This window comes from Peromyscus californicus, unplaced genomic scaffold, assembly GCF_007827085.1.
Source record: "Peromyscus californicus insignis strain IS unplaced genomic scaffold, ASM782708v3 Scaffold_11__1_contigs__length_118956290, whole genome shotgun sequence".
Lineage (NCBI taxonomy): Eukaryota > Metazoa > Chordata > Mammalia > Rodentia > Cricetidae > Peromyscus > Peromyscus californicus.
In genome coordinates, this window is record NW_026294402.1 from 78614006 (window position 1) to 78637059 (window position 23054).

General features: G+C 42.0%; 1 protein-coding gene across 5 annotated transcripts in view; it reads left to right on the plus strand.

Moving 5' to 3' along the window:
* Positions 1 to 23054, plus strand: part of Bckdhb (branched chain keto acid dehydrogenase E1 subunit beta) — a 297770-nt gene that overhangs the window by 63926 nt on the left and 210790 nt on the right. For all 5 annotated transcript variants that reach the window (XM_052715541.1, XM_052715561.1, XM_052715572.1 and 2 more), the window contains exons 7-8: positions 3666 to 3763; positions 6300 to 6410. In XM_052715541.1, the coding sequence (XP_052571501.1) occupies positions 3666 to 3763; positions 6300 to 6410 (209 nt within the window). The remainder of the gene's footprint in view (positions 1 to 3665; positions 3764 to 6299; positions 6411 to 23054) is intronic.

Consider the following 23054-nt stretch of genomic DNA (forward strand, 5'->3'; position numbering starts at 1 on the left):
ATCCCTCCGAGCCTTACCTGGGGAAGGCTTTGGCACTCCTGTGGCTGAGATATTGGTCCTTGACATTCACTCAGGATTTCACTTTCTCCCTACAGAAGGTCGACTGCCCCAATTTGGTCTTAATATGCCTTTCTCTGAATAAAATTCTCTGTATGATGGAGAGAGAGAGAGAATGGGGGAAAGAGAGAGACAGAGACAGACAGAGACAGAGAGACAGAGACAGACAGAGAATATAAAGCATTGTTTGCCATGCTGTTCCTTAATTGCTAAAATAATGAGGACTTATTGTTCTTTGTAATTTTTTTTAAGACAACAAGGCAGTCATTGCTGGCAACTTTTCAATGAAGATGTGCCAAGATTCCAACCCATTCATGTAAGTGTGCCAGCCTCAGAGTCCTTATTCCAGGGATTTGCTCTTCACCAGCTGACAACTGATTTACAAGGCAGGAAGACAGGGTTCTTGCATGTTGGCCACTGACTCACAAGCAGAATGGAATGTGTTCTAGCTCCATGCCTTTTCTGCTGGCCCATGAGCTTGCTGCTAGAGCATGAGGTAGAGGCAAAGGGCCAGGGTGCTGTCTCTGGCCGGGCGTCCTCAGTGTGGTCTTGACTTTCATGATGATAACTGCCTAGTAAGCAGGATATAGTACCCTCATCAAGTATGTCTCTGTATCTGCCTATTTCTCTATCTGTCTGTTCATTTTTCCATCTGTCTATCTGTTCATCTGTCTATCCATTTGTCCATCCATCCAATATGGGGTTAGTGAATAAACTAGAGTTAATCTCTGAATGGGTTGTGTGCAGTCTCAGCTGGTATCACCTTCTGTAAAAGAACAGATAATACGTATTTTTAGGTTTAAGGTCACTTTGTCTCTATTGCAGCTACTTAGCTCTGCTGTATGGTAAAAACAGCCATGTTCAATACATAAATAATTGACATGGCTGTGAGCTCAAAGACATGCTCTTTAAAAATAAATTGTAAACTATAGTGTGCCAATCTCCAAAAGTATTTGATGTGATATAGTTTGATACATAATAACTTTTAAAAATACCCTAATGCTTATAAGTTTTCTGCTATTGTTTTATGTCTTGGGTTTGTTAGCTTAATAATCATCTGCTTTGAGATTTATCTATGAAAGAAGTTTTCATAGGTTTTTACCATTTTGTTATTTATTTAGATATATTAATTATTTAAAGACTATGTGACTTTCTTAGGTACTGGTTGCTGATATGTGATTGGAGTGGAAATAGCACAAATATATACACAAGGCATGACAATCCTCAGTAATACATCAATGGTATTAGTGTTGAAGCCCATTTGGGTTTCCTAGTAGCTTTATCCGGCAGGTCTGCATAAAGAGGATGATTGGACCACAAGCCTGAGTACCAGGCACTTGGAAGGGTCTACACTTGGCTGTATCTCGCAAGGGGGGAGGTCTTTGCTCCTCCCCTTGGCACTGTCATAAAAAGCCCATTTGGTATAAAGTTCTGGGCTGCTGATGGGTTTGGACCCAGGCCTTCCCGAGGCTATCTTGTGTTTTTTGTCTTTCCTCTCATCGTCTAGGTATCTCTTTCTAGCTAATATTTCTCAGTTCTCCCTACTCCAGAGTACCCTGGGTCGTAAAAGTAGCAGCTGGTCCACCACATATTAGCACTATTCAGTTTAACATTTTTTTTAAACTTATAAATATGGCTTGAAAACTGTATTGACTGGAAAATATGGTCAAGATGCATTGCTAAGAAATAATAGAATGTTGATAATGTTGATGCAGTTTTCTTTTTTGGTAGTGTGTACAGTGTAATTCTATTTGTGAAAGTAGAAAGGCAAAGCATTTGCGTGTGTGTGTGTGTGTGTGTGTGTGTGTGTGTGTGTGTGTGTACTTGCATACTGCTAATATCAGAAAATATCCTAAGTCAGAGTTCTGAGTTTCCAAACAGATGACGTCAACTCACATAATATAAGTAGAAAACATCTAATGAAGGATTTTTGAGTAGCCCTTTGTTCTTTAAAGTGGTTGGTAACCATGCTGAAAGGCTGTGTGTCTAGTAGCCATTCTTAACATAGTGGTTTCTGCAAAGGTGCATTAGTAGTCCTGCTTGTGTGCTGCACTGCAGTAACTTGATTGATATCACTGAATCTATAGGAAGGACTTTAGAATTATTCTCAACACTTGCTTTTCCTTCATTTCTTCAGCTTCCAAATTAGAATCTGCAGATCAGCAGAGAGGTTTGGGATATAGCTGCAAGGGAAGCTGGGGGTGGGGGTGGGGGTAGCTTGTGTAAGTCAAGAACTTGTTTCATAAGAAGGGGAAGAGAATCAAATGTGGAAAGTGGATCCAGGAAAAAAAAATGGGTGCTGTGTATTGATGGCTCTGGGCAATGCTGTTTTAGAGATTGGGAAACAGAGGCAAGGTTGTATTTTGTTTTCTCCTTTTTGCTCTTTGAATGCACAGCAGAAGTACACAGATCAGTTTAATGTAAGTAGGGGGTGGGGGTGAGAAAAAAAGAAGCAGCAGTTTTTCCTAGCACTCCTACCACACTGCTGCTCTCACAGAAGAACCTCAGAGCTTCTAAGCTGGGCAGATCTGTCAAGTGCTTAACTTAATTTCATTTAAAAATTCACCTGACAATTTCTTGTGCTGGATTACATAGGAAAATCATAGAACTGTTTCCCCTGGGATACCAGTGGATTAGTCTTTTCTCTTTGGCCTGGTGAAACTGATTTGGTTAATCTTTGTGAGGTCTGTAGGGTGTTGGTTGCTTAAGGGTAATATTGTTCATCGATGCACAGTACAAAAATGAAACACACCAAGTTTAATCCTACTGTGCATTTCCCCCCACTATGTTTCAAATGCTTATAGATTTCTTGCTTGAAAGAAAACTGGTTTGAGAACTTAAGGTGCTCCTGTAGGGTTTTGGCAGATTTGTTAATAATTTTTAAGATTCTTTTAAAATTAACTTTTAAATTATTCCATGCATGTAAGATACAGCATATGATGGGAGGGCAGAGGACAACATTCTCCAGGTGCTTTTCTTCTTCCGTCTTTATGTGGGCTATGGGAATTGAACTCAGGTCACTGGGCTTGTGCTGCAACAACTTTCACATGCTGAATCATTTCACTGGACCCACATTTATAAGAATTTTAAAAATATCAGTTTTAAATTTATGCAAAAAGTACAAAATACAGAGAATCCCATCCCCCGCAGTCCATTTCCTTTGCCATCATCTCACCATTGTAGGCTAAATTCTTGTACTTAGACACCTTTAATCCCAGCACTCAGGAGGCAGAGGCAGGCAGATCTCTGTGAGTTTGAGGTCAGCTTGGTCTACAGAGTGAGTTCCAGAATGGCCAGGACTGTTAGACAGAGAAACCCTGTCTTGAAAAAAACAAAAACAAAAACAACAAAAAAGATTTACTCAATTTCTATTATTAGATATATTCAGTTTCTCACCTCAGTCTTTCATATTTCAGGGTAGATAATGTATTTCATATAGCTTATATTTATCTATGTAGTGATGTCATGGAGCTATATAATAAAATTTATATTGTACATGAAGCTTTCAACAATGAAATCCTGTCACAGATTCTTACGGTGCTTAAGACACAAGTGTCATGTGAGGGACATTAATTAACTTTTTTTCCCCTCTCTCATTATGTGTTTAGTGGAACAGGTTCCAGTAGAACCCTACAAGATCCCCCTGTCTCAGGCTGAAGTCATCCAGGAGGGCAGTGATGTGACTCTGGTTGCCTGGGGCACTCAGGTCAGTAACCACAACCACCTGCTGAGCCCACACCCACACTGTGCTGGGAAGGTTTTTGTAATTTTGGTGTGTTCTTTATGCTTCTCAGATGAAATCTCTTGGTGCTGATGATGTTCTTCCTCACCTCCAACTTTATTAAGGTGTCAGTGACAGATAAGAATGATTCAAGGTGGACGGCATGATGATTTCACATGTGTGTGTACTGTCAAATGGTGACCTCCAATCAAGTTAATCAATAGTTTGTTACTGCAGTGTGTGCATGTGTGTGTGTATGATCTACTCTGAGCAAATTTAAAGTAAATGATCCAACTTTTTTTTTTTTAAAGCAGGGCTTCATTTATGTTTATTTTTGATTAATTTTCTGCGTTGATGGTTTCATATATGTATGTAATGCTTTCTGATTAAGCTCATTCCCTAACCGTCTTTCATCTCTCTTTCATCCTTGTTGCTGCCCCCTCCTTTATGCCCCTGAGTCTCATTCCTTGATTTATGACTTTTGGTTTTATGACCCATTTAATTTAACCACAGTGAGCAGGGGATTGGAACTATCCATTGGAGCCTGGTGGGGTCACCAGTCAGAAGGCAGAGCCCTCCTCCCCATAAATCTATCAGTAGACAATAGTTCCACAGTGGGATGTGGGGTCCTCTAAACTCTTCCTCCATTCATGACTGGCCATTGATAGGCCCGTTTTTGTGGAGACCAAGTGCAGCCATCCACAGCTGTTCTAAGTTCATGGTTTCAATGGGGGTGTATAAGGCGAATTGCTAAATGGTCTCATTAATAAAAAACCTGGAGCCAGATATTGGGGTAAAAACCAAGAGATCAGAGGAATAGGACAAGCCACAGCCATCCTCACCTTACCAACTCCTCAGCCTCCAAAGAGAGACCTACTTCCTGTATACCCATGCCTATATGCCTTTCTGTTCTGCCATCTCACTTCCTCTCTCCGCCCAGCTACAATACTTCCTGTCTGTCTGTACAGACCTCCAGACTTCTATGGTTAGTGCTGGGATTAAAGGCATGTGTCACCATGTCTGACTCTGTTCCCAGTGTGGCTTTGAACTCACAGAGATCTGGATGGATCCCTGCCTTCTGAGTGATAGGATTAAAGGTACGTGCTACCATTGCCTGACTTCTATGTCTAATATAGTGGCTGGCTTTTCCCTCTGATCCTCAGTTAAGCTTTATTAGGGTGCACAATGTATTGGGGGACACACTATATCACCACAGAGGTGTCTTGCCTGGAAGGTGGTATTTTTACAGCCCTTCTCTCCATCTTGCAGCTCTTTCTGTCCTCTCTTCCGCATTGTCCCTGAGCCTTAGAGAGGGTGGAATGTCTTACCAAGGGCTGAGCACCCATCTGTCACTTACCTCTGTACCTTGAGTAGTCATGACTGTCTTTAAGCAGAGTCTTAATGTTGCTCGAGTCAGGCCTTGAACTTGCTATGGAGCTGATGACGATATTGAACTTCTGATCCTCCTGCCTATACCTCCCAATTTCTGGGATTGCCATCGTGCCCAGTTCATAAACAGCACAATTTTATTAGTTTAGTCACTATGCTGCACATTCATTCCTCGGACTTTGCTCATTTTGTGACTGGAAGTTTGTAGTAATGTTTTCTGGGTGGAGGTGAGGTGGCTGTTCAGTCATAGTGTGATATCAAATGGGTGTCCACAGCTGTGTTCGTTAAGAACATCTCTGCAGCTTGTATTGCATATCCATATTACATGCTGCATTGGTATCTTTCTCATCTGGTGTTGTGCTCCCTCTTACGAGGCTTTGTTGGGCATGTGGAGCATCTCTCCTATGACCCAGTGACAGAATTATGTATCTTTCTCTTTCCTAGTGATAGTTTCATCTGATTTGCCCCAGCTGGAACATCAAGGCTTGGTGTCATAATTCTCTACTTCCAAACCAACTTTCTCTCTTTTTTTGAACTAGTTGTCAGCCATCATGTATGATACTGAGGATTAAACCCAGGTCTTCTGTAAGAGCAGCAAGTGCTCTTAACCACTGAGCCCTCTCTCCAGTTCCTGTTCCAGTTATTAAACCTAGTACTTATCTCTTACTTGGTGGGGATACTGGCTACTTTGTCTATGGAACCTTCTTGTCTTTAGTTTTTGGGATATATTGACTTTTTTCTTCCTTTTCAGTTTCTTTAGCTATTTGTTTATTTTTAGAACTCTTGTTATGCCATTTTTTCCCCTTTAAATGTCTGGTGGTCTGTGGGTTTTCTCTCTCTGTATGCTCCCTAGCCATCCCGCCTTTGCCTCTGACTTTATTTGCCTTTTGAGCTTTTGAAATGAGTATTTCTCCCCTTTTACTAGCATTTCTTTCTAATTGATTTGTAGATATTTTTCCTTGGCTGTTTCCGTGACACGGGGATCAACATACCCAAAACACATTTCAGAATTCTCCCGGCAGATCGTTTCTCCAGCTGCTGAGAGTATCACTATGAACGATGCTGACATCCAACTAGACTTTCAGGTCTGAACTGTTTTAGTTATTCTCTGTGTATTTCCCCTCATTTTCAGGTTCATGTCATCCGGGAGGTGGCTTCCATGGCACAAGAAAAGCTTGGAGTGTCTTGTGAAATCATCGATCTGCGGACGATCGCACCTTGGGATGTGGATACAGTTTGCAAGGTACAAGTCTGTAACTGATGCACTGTCATTTCCTTAAGGTCTTATGTCATTTTTTTCAAATGTTTACAAAGAACCATTTTGAATTTGTGAGTGGCGTGAGTGTTTTCAACTGGCTTCCGACTTTTGACTTGTGATGTAAGTGGACTAGGTGCTGTGTAATGAGCTTGGTGTTCAAACAACCAGATACCGTTAGACTGTCTTTATCCTCCTGTGGTTTTCTCTGTTTAGAATATCTCAATATTGTTCTTGTAGGCAACTCAGATTGAATCTGTGCAAAACAGAATGTGCAAAGAGGGGGTGTCAGGACCATTGGAGTCATCTGTGCAGCTAACTTTTCATGGGCTAGGTTTAGCAAGCTGGGTTTGATGTAGTAAGGTAAATAGTTTGGCTCCATTTTGAAATTCTTTTCTCTATAATTAATCACATTATTATTTAGGAAATAGCTCTAGTTATATCCCCTTGATTCCATGGACCATAGATTGAATATTACATTGTGTGTTTATGGCTACTCTGAATTATGGTTTCTGTCCTGTATGTCTATAGATTAGATTGCTGGTGCCTTTATTACTGTTCATTGACATAGTTGTCTTTGAAGAATAGAGCTGAGTTCTCAGATACTTGTTTACAACTGGTATCCTCCACATTGATGTCTGTGTGGCTTATAGGCATCGGTTCTCACATGAGTGCCCAAGGGAGTTCAGGTCTTCTGTTTTGTGATGATCTCATCTAATGAAGCCTAGTTAACAGTTACAGGTATTTGTCCTTTTTCTGTATTTGCTGCTGTAGCAAATTAATCCTGCAACTTAGAATATTTCATATTTACTATTTTTAAAATTTAAGAATATTGTTATTAGTTCTTTGAGAATTTCATATAATGTGTTTTATTTTATTTTATTTTTTTTGTTTTTCACTACAGGGTTTCTCTGTGTAGCTTTGCGCCTTTCCTGGATCTTGCTCTGTAGACCAGGCTGGCCTTGAACTCACAGAGATCCACCTGCCTCTGCCTCCTGAGTGCTGGGATTAAAGGCGTGCGCCACCACCGCCCGGCGTTTTTTTTTTTGCTTGTTTGTTTGTTTTTGTTTTCATATAATGTGTTTTGATCATACTCACCCCCAAACTCTTCCCACATGCTTCCCTTTTCTGTATCCACCCAACATTATGTCCTTTTTTAATTACCTTTTTTATGATTTGAGATTATAATATAATTACATCATTTCTTCTGTCCCTTTCTTTCCTCCAAATCATTCCACATAGCCCTCCTTGCTCTCTTTCAAACTCTTTTTTCATTAATTATTGCTGCATACAAATATGTATATAACTATATAGTCCTAAATATATAAACACAACCTCCTCAATCTGTATAATGTTACTTGTATGTATGTATGTATATTTCCATTGGATTACTCTTTTATGGAGAAGACTATTTCTCCTGTTCTTTGTATTCCTTAACTGCCTGTAGTTCTTGGTCCTGAGTTGAAGCCTTGGGCTTCCCTCCATGTCTATTGTTGTTGCTCAGCTCACATTTGGTCTGTTATGTTGGTGAGACTTTATGGGTGTAGCTACTGACATTATTGGGAGATACAGTCTTACAGTAAACTCCCTGTTCTTCTGGCTCTTACAGTCTTTCTTCTCCCACTTCCACAATGGTCCCTGAATCTCAGGTGTGGGAGTTGTTTTATAGCTGTCTGTTGGGACTCAGCTTCACAACTCTGCGTTTTGATTGGTTGTGGTTTTCTGTAATGGTCTCTGTTAGGATTTAGTGGCAGAGTGCCTTGGCAAGTTGGGGCCAAGGTGTGCTGCAAAGAGATCACACCAGGCAACAGATCTCATGTAAGAGGTTTATTGGGGGAGGGGAGAGTAAAGGACTGGCTTGGATTGGGGACGAGAGAGAGAGAGAGAGAGAGAGAGAGAGAGAGAGAGAGAGAGAGAGAGAGAGAGCGCCAGAGACAGACAGACAGAGACTGAAAGACAGAGAATAAACAAGAGAATGAATGATCTGGGATGGCAGGGACCTTCTTAAGAGTTGGCGACTAGTGATGATGTAGCTGCTGAGTGGTTGAGTCCCTGAGGGCAGTCTCTTAAGAGCATCTGATTTCTAGCAGTCTCCATGTATTGCAAAGAGAAATTTCCTTTATGAGGGGTAAGGGTTACATTTTTCTATATGTGTAAGGAAAAATATTTAGAATGTAGTTAGGGATTATGCTGGTTTTGTAAAGCGGTGGCTGTAGATTCTCCTCCAAGATCCATGACTTCACTAGCCCTGGATAGTTGGCCAGGTTTCCAGTACCAGGCATGGTTTCCTTCTTGTTGAGTGGGTCTTTAGTCCAGTTAGAAGAGCTGCTGGTTACTGCCAAGGTATGTGAGCCAGTACTGCACCCTCAGGGCTATCATTCCACACTGGTTGTTGTGGTTCACAGGCATCATAGCTGGGTCAACTGTTGGTTGCCTCTCTTCTTTGGAAGATTGCGTGGTGCCTCCCAGTGCCACGGAAGCTGGTCCTCAGGGAGGAGACATTTGGGTCAGTTTTAGCTCAGGGGCCCTGTCCTTGTTTCTGATGTGCATGGTATCTTCAGCAATAGGAACTTACCTTCCCCCTTTGGTGAGCAAGCAAGCGCAATAGTAATGCTTTGGGAGTCTCTTGGACAACCCTGACCAATGACGCAGAAGAGGGATTCTTATGTCTGGAATTGGACTTCTTTTTGTTAAATGATTTTTGGCTCATGGAGGAAGTATTGTTAGCACAGATGAGAAAATTTCATTTAAACAATATGTATATTTATACACAGACTTACATGTATTAGAGGTTTTTATTGATTTTTTTTTTTTTTTAGGTTGTTAATTCCTTATGACTTTCTGGCTCCATTTTTGTTATAAAGAGCTCACAGTAAAGCCAGCTGGGCCCAGGGCTTGCTTTATATATGGATAGCAAAGTCATGTGGGCTTAGGGCTTTCTTTATGCATAGTTACTGGAAATGAACTCAGTTTCTCACACAGATAATGACAATTAAGGTTTTCTAATTCTTTATTTATTAATTTCAAACAATTTTGTATTTTTCTAGGAATTTTGTCCAGAATTTACTCATGAAACTGTTAAGATTATTTAGTCTGTTTATATTTATTTAATTGCTTCTATGTGAATTTACATCTATCATCTACTGTCTGTTTTTCACTGCCCCCCGCTGTGTTTTGTACATATTTTCATCCGTTCTTTTGCATTGACCAGCTATTTGTAATTTACAGTTTTTACTGGCTTGATGATCTGCAGTCTTTTACGATTATTTCACTCATTATACTAGAGATTATAACATACACCCCGATTATCGTCACAAGCATGATATACTTCACTTACAATCTCAAAACTGCACAGTTGAGTTGTTGTCATAAATTAAAACTTTTCCTTAATCCTGTTATTGAGTTTATTTGATACACTTCAGTGCTGTGATTCCCTGGGCAACCTCCAAAACGCTGCTGGCACTCAGAGGACACACACTCCTACATACACATATACCCACACATACTCCTACATACACATATAACCACACACACTCCTACATACATATATACCCCCCCACTCCTACATACACATATACCCACATACACTCAGACACACACACTAACCCACTATATACATTCTTTAACACACACATACACTCAGACAAATACATACACATTCAGTCACACATTTACATGTATATATTAATAGACATAGTCATAGATACAGTCACACACTGTCTTAGTTAGGGTTTCTATTGCTGTGAAGAGACACCACAACCATGGCAACTCTTATAAAGGAAAACATTTAATGAGAGTGGCTTACATTTTCAGAGGTAAACCTCTTAGTTCATTTTCATCATGGTGGAAAATGGTGGTGTGCAGGCAGACATGGTGCTGGAGAAGGAGCTGAGAGTCCTACATCTTGAACCACAGGCAGTAGTAAATGGTTTGAGTGTCATACTGAGTGAAGCTTGAGCAAAGGAGACCTCAAAGCCTGCCCACACAGTGACATACTTCCTCCAGAAGGCCATATCTACTCCAACAAAGTCATACCTCCTAGTAATGCCACTCCCTATGAGCTTATGGGGGCCAATTACATTCAAACTACTACACACATACACACAAATATAGTTATACAATATATATACTCAAAAACATACACATATACACTCAGACATAAACATACACATATATACTCTTATGTACACATACACTCAGATATATATGCTAACACACATAAGAACATTCATTTATACAGACACAACACACAGTTACTCACACAGTCATACGTACATACTCAGACATATACCTATACACTCATTTACACACACATTTTCTTAACATTCATTCACACATTCACACTCAGACACACACTCACACATACTTACTTATACACACATAGATACTCACACACTCCCCCCCCCCCCCCACACACACACCTTATAAACAATAGGCCAGGGCTAAGAAAAAAATAGAAATCCTCAACTCTCCCAGAGTCACTTTCCTGTGCAAGGTGCTGAGGCATGCGTTGCATCCGTCACTTTTACTTTTAATGACATTTCCTGATTGAATACTCCAAAAGATGCATACTTAACACATAATGAATAAAGCTGAGGAATCCAATTTTGTCTTCTGATAAAACACCGCTACTAAAAATATGACTACATTTTGGTAACTAGAAAAAGATGAGGAAAATCTTAACTTGAATTAAGCAAAAAACAAAAAACAAAAACCCCAAAGCTATTATTTTTAATATTTTTAGTTCTAGGGTCTTCCCCTTTCAGATGATCTCTAGGGGCTGGAGTGACTGCCTCAGTGGGTAAGAGCACCTGCTGTTCTTACAGAGGACCTGAGTTTGCTTTCCAGCATCCACATGGTGGCTCAAAACTGCCTCTCACTCTAATTACAGAGAATTGTCTTCCGGCCTCTGTGGGTATTAGGCACACATACATACATGCAGAACACTCACAAAATAAAAATAAATCATCTCTAATTCCTAGGAGAAAAGGCTAAGTATCAAAAACTTTCCCTTTTGAATCTTAAAAGTAAAACAGGAATTATACAGATGAGCAGTGAAGACAGTCACAAGCAGAAACAGCGCCACCAGGGTTGCCCAGCTGGCTTCCACTGTCAGATTGGAGGGCCATCAACCAGAAACCCAGCGTGATGAAAGCAGTTCCACGCAAAACCACAATAATGACACCAACAAGCCAGAGGCCCCAGTCAGCAGGACACTCTGCTCTTGTCTTTCATCTTCCTGAGGTGGATGGAACCTCAAGGACAGTGACTCTACAATCTAGGATCACATACAGATGCAATGAGTACATCTGATAAAGGAAGGCAAAACCAAATTGATAGAAATAATCAACAATTTCCCTTTCTTCCTCTGGCTGCCTCTCTTTGATGTCTTGATACCAATTTGGTGTATTATGTTTGTGTTTTGCTCTAAGGGTCTGTAAATCCATTTTGAATATAGAAGATGTAAATACGGTTAAATAAAATTCTAAAAATAATTTACTTGATTACATTTCAGAACACAGACTGCCCCCCCCAACCTCCCCTTCCCCTCACATCACACCAGGACCAAACCCTGTATCTCCATGTGGAAGTACCACCCACACTAACAAAACAAGCCCAAGTGGGAAAGATAATGTTGCAAACAAGAGACTAACTGTGGTTTAGCTAGGTTTTGACCCTCTGGTCAAAGAGAGAAAACCTGGTGTCTAATGTGATTTGACAAAGCATTCAGAAAGCTTCAATTATTTTGACGCAATGATAAATAATTCAGTCTAAAACAGGGTTCTTAATTATGTCAACTACAAATACAAGGGTTTAAGATATTGTTGAAAGTACTTGTAGCCAAGTCACATGTTTGACTGATGCCAGCTGGGTTCACAAAAACCCTTACTAGTCTCAAATCTACTCGATCACAACATAACTTCCTTCCAAAAGCACCTTGCTCTGCACTTTCATGGCAGAATATCTGCAGATTATTTTCATGTAAATTTCCTAAGAAGTAGTCTGTCAGTTACCAGAACATCAGTGCTGGGAGAACCTACTACTATTATTCTGTTAGCTAGACACAGTGTTAAGCTGACTCGTGGTGACTTATTATTATATCCGTAGATGAATGCATCTCCCAACCCTTATCAGAGAAGTTTCTATTTACAGCAGAAAGAGATCAACACAGAGAGCCACCAGTGGCCAAGGTGCAGAGAACAAGATACTACAGAATTCTCAGCACTAAATGGAAGATATATATGTCCCGCCCCCTTGTCCAAGACTCAGGGATCATTACAGAAAAGGGAGCAGAAAGCGTGTTAGGAGCCAGAGGGTATGGGGGACTACAAGAACAGAGTGTCTAGACCCAGCAGGGCAGATGTACATATGACTTTACGGTGGGTGTGACAGCATGCACAGAACCGGTGCAAGCCCAAGCCGGACCAAATCCAAAATGGAGAGGAGAGTTAAACACCAATCCCACCCCTGGCAGTTGTGAGCTGCTGGGAGAGAGAGTAAGGGAGAGTTAATTTTCCCTGAGAGTGGCCTGGTAAGTAGCTCCTGCTAAGCTGACCATGCTCCAGTGGGAAGCCGCACATCCAAGAATATGTGGGCAGCACAAACTGGTCTTGATGGGTTTAAAAAAAAGTTTCTGTGCTTAGTTTTTATGGTTTTGCTTTTTAAATTTAATTTTTGTGTTGTCTCCCCTGTATTTTTGCCCAGCTAGGCTTGAGAACCCAGTGATTGCGCTTGTAACTGAGACATGCGCATTGGTCCGAGGAGACTGGCCTATGGTGTTTTCTCATAGAACAGAAGGTCATGTTATCTGTTCAGACCCTTTTCCATCAGGCTGTGTTTCGGCTGTCTTTTCTCCTCTCACTTCCAAGTCCACACTGCAGGTGCCTCACTGTCATTTCCATGTCCGCACTGCAGGTGTCTCACTGTCATTTCCTAGTCCGCACTGCAGGTGCGTCACTGTCATTTCCAAGTCCGCACTGCAGGTGCGTCACTGTCATTTCCTAGTCCACACTGCAGGTGCGTCACTGTCATTTCCTAGTCCGCACTGCAGGTGTCTCACTGTCATTTCCATGTCCGCACTGCAGGTGTCTCACTGTCATTTCCTAGTCCACACTGCAGGTGCGTCACTGTCATTTCCTAGTCCACACTGCAGGTGCATCATTGTCATTTCCTAGTCCACACTGCAGGTGCGTCACTGTCATTTCCTAGTCCACACTGTAGGTGCGTCACTGTCATTTCCATGTCTGCACTGCAGGTGCCTCACTGTCATTTCCTAGTCCACAAGCAGGTGCGTCACTGTCATTTCCTAGTCCACACTGCAGGTGCCTCACTGTCATTTCCTAGTCCACACTGCAGGTGCGTCACTGTCATTTCCTAGTCCACACTGTAGGTGCGTCACTGTCATTTCCTAGTCCACACTGCAGGTGCGTCACTGTCATTTCCTAGTCCACACTGCAGGTGCGTCACTGTCATTTCCTAGTCCACACTGCAGGTGCATCATTGTCATTTCCTAGTTCACACTGCAGGTGCGTCACTGTCATTTCCTAGTCCGCACTGCAGGTGCGTCACTGTCATTTCCAAGTCCGCACTGCAGGTGCGTCACTGTCATTTCCTAGTCCACACTGCAGGTGCGTCACTGTCATTTCCTAGTCCACACTGCAGGTGCGTCACTGTCATTTCCTAGTCCACACTGCAGGTGCATCACTGTCATTTCCAAGTCCGCACTGCAGGTGCGTCACTGTCATTTCCAAGTCCGCACTGCAGGTGCCTCACTGTCATTTCCTAGTCCACACTGCAGGTGCATCACTGTGATGGGATTCTTAGCAGGAGCAGAGCCAAGTGTTTAGTTCTCTTTAGTAGGTCTGTCTTCTCATGTCCAAGCCGATTGGCCTTCTATTCTTCATAAACACCATTGTGTGTCGAATCAGGGTTTTTCTCTTTCAAGCACTGTATGGTACAAGACAGTGTCACAGCTTCCATTGCCCCCCACCCTCACCCCAAATCAGTGTTTTATTTTTCTTAAGATTTAAAAATAAATTAACAAAACGATATAGACTTTATTTTCTTCTGTTCTGCCTTTCTAGTCTGTTAAGCACCAGTTACGTGACAACCCACGTGGTTGTCCACATGTGGGTGTGGCTGTTCCGTAACTGTTTAGGGGCCCATGGTTGTTCCATGTGCATATCAGGGGAACCTTCAGCTGGTGTGTTTTGGAGCGTGGCGATCGTATGAATCAGGCAAAGCCTCAGAGTTTAAGAGTGTGAATGTGAAACAACTCTGTTGTGCCATGGAGGATTGTGGGAGCCCACAGCAGAGGTTTCCTAGTGAAATCTGAGCTTGCTTTACCAGCAGGGCTGCATAAGAGGATGACTGGACCACGGGCCTGGGTACCAGGTGTTTGGGCGGGTCTACACTTGGTTGTATCTAGCAAGGGGAAGGTCTTTTGCCTCGCCCCTTGGCATTGTTATAAAAATCCTTTTGAATAAAGTTCTGGGCCAGTGGACACGGATCCAGGCTCTCCCGAGGCTATCCTGTGTTTCTGTCTTTCTTCTTCTCGGCTAAGTCTATCATTTTATCTGTAAGTTCCTTATTCCTCTCTCCTCCTCATAGCGACCCTGGAAAAGGTGGGGGCTGGTCCCCCACAGAGGATGATCATAGTTGTCCCTGATTTGACATTGTTCCTTCCCTCCTTTCTCTACAGCCATTTCCTTTCTTTCTGTAAAAGACTCTGCTGTGTTACACTGGGACACTGCCTAAAGGCCAGACAGGTACTAGCTGGATAGGTAGGGGCAGGAAAGTTCGGGAACAGAGAGTCTCAGTAAGTAAAATGGAGGCTGCAGGACTGCAGCCTGGGTAACTGGCTATGGGTAGTTCTGCACACATCGAAAAGGACCAAGATTGCATAGTCTTCCCATTTGTACCCAGGCTGATCAGTGCATTTTAATAGATGAAAACGTCCCTAGTGAAGACTCATCAACTAGATTAGAAACTTAACCCTCACCTTGCAGCCTTTAAAAACAATGTTTTCATTGGGTTGCTTTAGATCACCATAGATGCCATTTTAACAATGAAGGGTTCTGCCTTGAGCAGAATAGTGTTGATGTTGGTGCTTTGTACTGCATGGGTACACACTGAGTTCATGGGAAACTGAGGGTTCTCCTCCCAAGGGTCCCTGGTGGACAAGCACTGCTCATTGGTTTATATGCACTTAAAAAGCTGGTCTTTTGGACGTGAGTAATTCAGTGACTGAGCTACATGTTTTGCTTGAGGCTATGTGTGTGCAGCAGAGGGGAGTAAGGCAGAGAGAGAGTGGGGGAGAGAGAAAGGAAGAGATGGAGGGGGTATAGAGAGAGAAAAGAAGGGAAGATGATAGATGCTTGCAGAATTTGCATGGGGTGGGAGCGGGAGAGGTTAATAACTGACCTAGCCACTAGAGGCCTCTCTTAGGCAGGGTTTTAGGGTAAGTATATACCACTAGTGGGGTCTGACTTTGTCTTTGCAAGTTATGTATATTTTATGTTACAGTTCCGAGTAAACCTTCTGTCAATAGTTTTATTCTAGGGTATGTATTATGCTGCAACTTAAATGTCTTATTAATTTGTATATTAGTGGATAGATGCTCAATTAGATTGAAGTCAACTAGTTAGGAATCTCATCTCTAGAGTAACAGTTGTAGTCAGAGAGTTACTGAAATGCTGTATCTTCAATAACACAAAGATATCCAGGTTCAAAATTATTATTGAAGTGTTCTGTTTAACTGTGGATAATTCTTTTGATTGTCAATCTCAAGGAAAGCATTTTAGACTGTTGAAAATTGTTTTTTTTTTTTATAGTAAAGCTACTGTGGAAGCGAATATTGAAAACTTATTTAACATATGATCAGAAAATCATTTAGACTTAACTATATGAAGTAGAGTGTGCTGTTTTTCTTTAGGTGTAGGGAGAGAGTCTGGTGTTTATTTGGAGTTGTTTGTGATGAGGTTGACTTTATAGAGAGGTTGATCAGGGCTGCCTGTCCTGGTCTGACAGAGCGCTTTGCTGTTCAGGTCCGGAACATGAAGTGATGGTGGATTGGGACTTAGTCCTCTTGTCAGGCGCTCCTTCCCGTGCTCCTTTGCTTGTTTTTGTCGTGGTTGTGTTCAGTTGGTTGAGGTGTTGATGGGAGCAGGGTTCTTGCTCTCGTGTGCTGTCTTGTAGTCTGGCTACTTCACCCTACCTGTGGCCCCGTGACCAGGTAGGTGTTCTTAGGTCCCTTGAGGCAAGGCTTTGTGTGTTTGCTTGTTGCTAGATTCCACTAGCCATGAGGAGTGTCTGCAACTATTTTATTGTCTGTTTATTTATTTAGTGTGTGCATGTGTATGAGAGTATGTTTGTGTTAGTGCATGCTGTGGCACACATGTGGTTATCAGGGGACAACTTGTGGTGGGTACCAGGAATTGAACTCAGGTCATCAGGCTTGACTGCAAGTGACTTTATACTGAGCTGTCTTATGCCAGCCCTCATGATGAGTGGATATATTTACTAATGATCTTACTGAATCTTAAAACAACTGGTATTTGATCTTTCAATAGGTGCAGGAACTTATACTTTCTGTAGAGAATAAAAGTCCTGAGAATGCCCTGCCACTTGGTCTTTTTTTAGTCCAATTTTGGTCTGGATTTACAGGTATTTAAAATAACTCTAGGCTTCACCCTAATTTTGTGTAATACATTCCATATTATAGGATGTAGTTGTGGTGATATTGTGTTCCCCAATATATTGTGCACCCTAATAAACTTATCTGGGGTCAGAGAACAGAACAGCTGCTAGATAGACATAGAGGCCAGAAAATGGTGGCACTCACACCTTTAATCCTAGCATTCCAGAGACAGAGATCCGGATCTCTGTGAGTTCAAAGCCACACTGGAAACAGCCAGGCTTGGTGACACACACCTTTAATCCCAGGAAGTGATGGCAGGAAGCAGAAAGGGATATAAGGCATGAGGACCAGGAACTAGAACCTTGTTAAACTTTTAGGCTTCTAGCAGCAGTTCAGCTGAGATCCATTTGGATGAGGACGTCCAGTTTGAGGAAACAGGATCAGCTGAGGAGTTGGCGAGGTGAGGTTAGATGTGGCCTGTTCTGCTTCTCTGATCTTTCAGCGTTCACCCCAATATCTGGCTCCGGGTTTGTTTTTATTAATAAGACCTTTAGAGATTCGTGCTGCATGTAGCAGCAGAAATCCTGGTGAGAGGTAAATGAAAATGGCTGAAAGTACACCTGATGCGAATCCTCTTCGTTATTCCCCACAGTTCTAATTAGACACCAGTGCTCATTTAGAGGTGAGAAAGTTGGGTTTGGAGAAGGTGAGATGGGAGGTAGGAGGGCTTGGCTGATAGCCCAGGAAGGGCCGGGTGCTTCTCTGACAGCTGGACTTTGATGCTAGTCCTTCACTTTTCTCACACGGCAAAGATTGAGCAGATGTGTTACCTAGTTTTGATAGATGATGAAATGACTGATTGATTTGTGTGCACCTGGGAAGTATAGAGGAGAGTCCAGCGGAAGATCAATGGAGAGTGACAGCTTTACGTTTGTGTCATTTCCTGCTGGACTTGGCTTTTTTTTTTTTTCCCCCTTGATTTAACCCTTTCTGTTATGGTGTGTGGTAAGAATTATCATCCCTGTTTTAGGGAGAAGGAAATTGAGTCTCAGAAAGATTAGAAACTTCTGCGTCACTCAGCTAGGAAGTATCGTCAACTGTAATTCTTCCCCAGGCCTGACACCATCATAGAGCACCAATGCCTCATGCTAGAATACTTGTTACAATGAAATTATTTTATCCTTTGAAAATTACCACTTGAGAGTTTTACTGATATAAACTGAATTTCAACTTAAAACATATTTTATAAGATGTGTAGAAGTTTCCCCCATATTTACCCACTTGTATAATGTTTCTAAAATATGTGACAGAAATATTACATCTACTCTGTGAACTGAAACTGACATATTTCTTTTATTTAGTATTATATATTTTTTCTTTTTACATGGGCCTGGAGAGAGAAAAATTATATAATTATTTTTTTTCTGTTTTTAATCTTCTTTAGTATATGTTGGAAGCTTATTTACATATTTAAATTACACATTTAAATTATTTGAGTTTGACTCAAGAGTTTCATTTTGTTTAAACTGTTTGTTGCTGCTGTTTTGAATTACAATGGAAAGAAGGAGATTTGCCGCCTCATTTCCTGTGTTTTTAGAAAGAAACATACAATTTTATGTGATAGTGCTAAGAGATCATTGTACTGTGTTCTAGGAAGAAACCTACCACTAGATATGATAGTGATAACTGGTCACCTCCCTGTGTTCATTATATAGCACTTTAGGTATAATGCAAGACATATAAATTAAAATTTATTATTATTATTTATTAGTGTGTGTGTGTGTGTGTGTGTGTGTGTGTGTGTGTGTGTGTGTGTATGGGCTTACACGAAACAGCACATTCCATGGTCAGAGGTCTATGGTGATATTTTATTTGTACTGAAATGTGATTTTATTTGTATGTTAATAAATAAAGTTGCCTGGGGGTCAGAGCTAATAGCAAGCCATAGCAGAAGCCGGGCAGTGGTGGTGGTGCACACCTTTAACCCAGATCACATGACAGGCAACTCTCTGTGTGTTAAAGGATACAGCCAGCATGGAGACACACGCCTTTAATCTCAATACCAACCATAGAAGACCTGGAGGTCTGTATAGATGGGCAGTGATGAGGAAGTCATGTGGTTGGGTTTAGAACCAATGAGAAGGCAGAACAGAAAGTCAATAAAAAGATAGATACATAGGAAGTAGGTCTCTTTCTGAGGGGAAGGACAACAGTGGCAGCGAAGGGTAAGAAAGGTTTTTTAGTATCAGCTCTTAACTACTGCTCTGACCTCCTGGGCTTTTAACTCTGCATTTGGCTCTGTGTTTCTTATTTAATAGGACTGTTCATCTGCAGAGGTCAGCCTTGTGGGGTTGGTTTCTCTCTTTGAACTTTTGTGCAAGTTCTGGGCATTGAATTCAGGTTGCCAGGTTTGCTTAGCAAATACCTTTGAGCCATCTTGCAGGCCCACAAAATCCATCTGTTGACCTTTCCTTCTTCTCCTCGATGGCCATTTAGCTCACTCTTTCCCACTAAACCAGCACTTGCATGGACTAAGGTAGCAGTTAAGCTGTCACAGGGGAGATTTTTCTCTCTTTTTCCTGTTACGGTAAGACCCTAGTTTTTCAGTGTCTGTGACAAATTAGCATGGGTAGTTATGAAACTGTGTTCTGAAAGCTGTTTTGTTTTGTATTTTTAATTATTTCTCAGATTTCTTCTGCCCTCAGGCTACTCTCATCAGTCATGGATAATCAGCCCTTCCGTGTACAGCACTGCTTTCCATACACATTCTTTCATAGCTGTTTCTTTCTGAAATTTGGCTTTTCTCTTGGTTTATTATTCTTTTATTGCTCTTCAACATTTTATGTATGCTTGATGATGTCATGTGTCCTGGTTAGATTTTTTTTTTTGTCAGATTCACACCAGCTAGAGTTATCTGGAAAGAGGAACCTCAGGTGAGAAAGAGCCTCCCTCAGACTGGCTTGTAGGAGTTGGTTTCTCTCCTTGCACCTTTGTGCAAGCCTGTGTGTCATTTTCTTGGTTAATGACTGATGTAGAAGACCCCAGCCCACTGTGGGAGGTATTGCCGCTCAGCAGGTGGTCCTGAATTGTATAGGAAAGCAGGCTGAACAAGCCATGAGGCATGCACCAGTAAGCAGTATTCCTCCATGGCTTCTCTTTCAGTTTCTGTCGGGTGCCCTCAGTGATGGACTGTTACCTGCAAGTGTAAGTTGAAATAAACCTTTTCCTACCCAAGTTGCTTTTGGTCATGGTATTTATCACCACATTAAAAGCCCTACCTAGGATATCAACAGTCATTATTGTTTGCATTTCTGCTGTTGCTGTTGCCTTTTCCTTTTTTCAATGAGGCTATGGAAGTGAATAGAAGAATTGAAGTTATACATGGGTACAAAATATATTGTAGAGTGGAGCTTATGATGCACAGCCCTGTTTTCCCCTCCTTGTCCTGGCTCTCAGCATGCAGCTACCTTTAACTACTTCTCTGTTTTGCTCTTCTGATGGCTGGTAATATGCTGGGCAAATATTTCTGGTATAACATAAATGAAGGATTCCTGCCAAGTTGTGGATTTTCCACCAGTGATGACTAGAAATAACAGGGGTTGGGGGGGACGACACAAAAACAACAAACAAACAAAAAACCAAAACAAAGCTAGGTCGGTCAGGCCAGGATGTGGCCTGCTGTGTTATGTAGCAGAGGGTAAAAAGCACTTGAGTTGGTGGGGCCGTGTAACGAACACTTGGAAAGCAGAGCTGAGTGTTTTAAGATGGGCCCACTGGAGCCAAGCAGCAGAGTGGATGGCACCGCTGCTTCGGGGCTTGAGTCAGCCCTCTGGCTGGGCTTGACTTTTTACTTTGCTTCATAGTGGCATAAAACATTCATGTGTTGGGGCAACCTGCATGGTGCCAACATGAGTTTGTTAATCGCCGCCCCCTCCAAGCCTCTGAAAAGTGCATTTCAGATGCATGCCAGGAAAATGGACTCCTCTTGCTGAGTCCTTTCATTCCTGTGGCTCATGTTGAATCAGGTTTGATGGCCTTGACTGTGATGGAGATCGGAAAACATTGTTTTCCTTAGGTTTTTACCTTTGAAGGTGTATGATAATCAGGGAGCTAGTAAAATATGTTAAAAAGTTTCATCAGGGTAAGAGAGATCCGCTACACGTGAACGTGAACACTCAGAAACATACACAGGCATGTGAGTGTGCAGTTTTCAATGTCTGTGTCACCTTTTAATTTTCAGATTTAAACTTTTATTCACCGCTTTGGCTATATAGTTCCCTTTCTTGTTGTTGCTGCAGTATCTGATGGAAACAACTCATCCATTTTGGATCATGATTTGAAGGGATGCAGCCATCATGAAGAGGAAAGCATGGCATGGTTGCTCTTTGGCGGTTGAAAGCGCAAGACTGCTTGGTCACATCTCAGTGGATCAGAGAGCAGCAGAAGGGAACGCAAGGGTTTCAGCTTGCTTCCTCCATTCTTTTTCATTCTTTCTGGATCGTAACTATGGGATGGTGCCTCTGATATTCTGAGTATGTCTTCCCTGTTCACTTAACCCTCTCTAGGAAAGCACCCTTACAGATGCACAGGAAGGTGTACCTCTGTAACGCCCTACATGTTTCTTGGTCCCACCAAACTGTAATGGACCACAGTGCCCATTTAATATGCCGCACTCCCTGCTGACATCACTGCACTCTTTCCTGAGTATATTCTTCTGCCAGTTAAAACCTTTTTGTTTTAAATTATTTGTTTCAGATGCTATTGTCTTCTGTCACTACACTTCAATAGTCCCCTCATCCCGTTTGCTCTTTGGACAGAGTCTTACTCTGAGGCCCGGGCTAGCCTGGACCTCAGGGCGATCCTCCTGCCTTGGTTTGCCAAGTGCAAGGGTGTGAGCCACCATGCCTGATTCCCAGCCTCTCCTGATCTCTCATTACGTCAGAAGATGATGGTGATGCCCTCACACCACCTCTGTGTCATCCCTTCCTCTCCCCATTTCTGCCTGCCATTCATTTTTTTTATTTTGTTTATTTATTCTTTTTTTTTTTTTTTTTTGCATTGTGAGCCTGGTGACCTTGCACCCTGTTCCTTAGTCCTGCATCATTGCATCCTCTACCCTTTTTGTATAAATTGATTCTAGAAGCTGGAGAGCCAGTAGCTGCTCTAGATACTATGCTAGTGGAAATATTTATCACCAATGAAATGACACCACCATCTCTGCTCTTGGGCCCCTAAAAGGTGGTAGATGTTCCTGCCTTACCAGTTACATGGCCAGGTTTTCACAGAGCATGCTAATTGCCCATTCTTGCCACTCATCTGACACTTCCAATGTGGGCCATTACGTTCTCTTAGCTCCTTTTGGATTTTAGGGGAGTTTTTCATGACTTATTTTGCCTTTAAAAGCCCTAACAAACCTTTCAGTGGTCATGAAGATCCGTCTTGAGGGTGCACTCTGGTTCCTGACCCCCCGGAGCACGCTGATCTCCTCCTCCAGCCCTCCTCCCCCTGACCTAGGAGTGCTGTGGACGTCTCCCAGCTGCCTCCTCTGACTCCCCCCACCCTGGCTTCTCCCTCGTGTTGTTGGGCCTTCTAGAGGACTGGCCTCTTTAAGTAGAGAGCATGGGGTATCAGGATGCTTCCTGATATTGTACCCACCTGCACCGGCTCTGGCTAGGTTCACAGCAAGCTTCACTTAGTACGTTGAAAATAGTTTTGCTCTATACTTGTGTCGTGTTGGAGAAGAAAACTTTGACATCTGCAAGCTTCTTCGTCTTTTGTAAATGATTTCTTTGTGTGTTTGTTTTCCTTTAAGATGTATAGTTTCTCTTCCCCCGGATTTAATACTGAATGTTGCAGGTATGAGTGTAAATGAAAGTTGAAAGTCTGTTTCACTCATCTGGGTTTTTTTTTGGTGTGTGTGTGTGTGTGTGTGGTGTGTGTGTGTTGTTCATTTTCCTTTGGGACCTTCTTACTTAATTAAAAATAAGTAAACC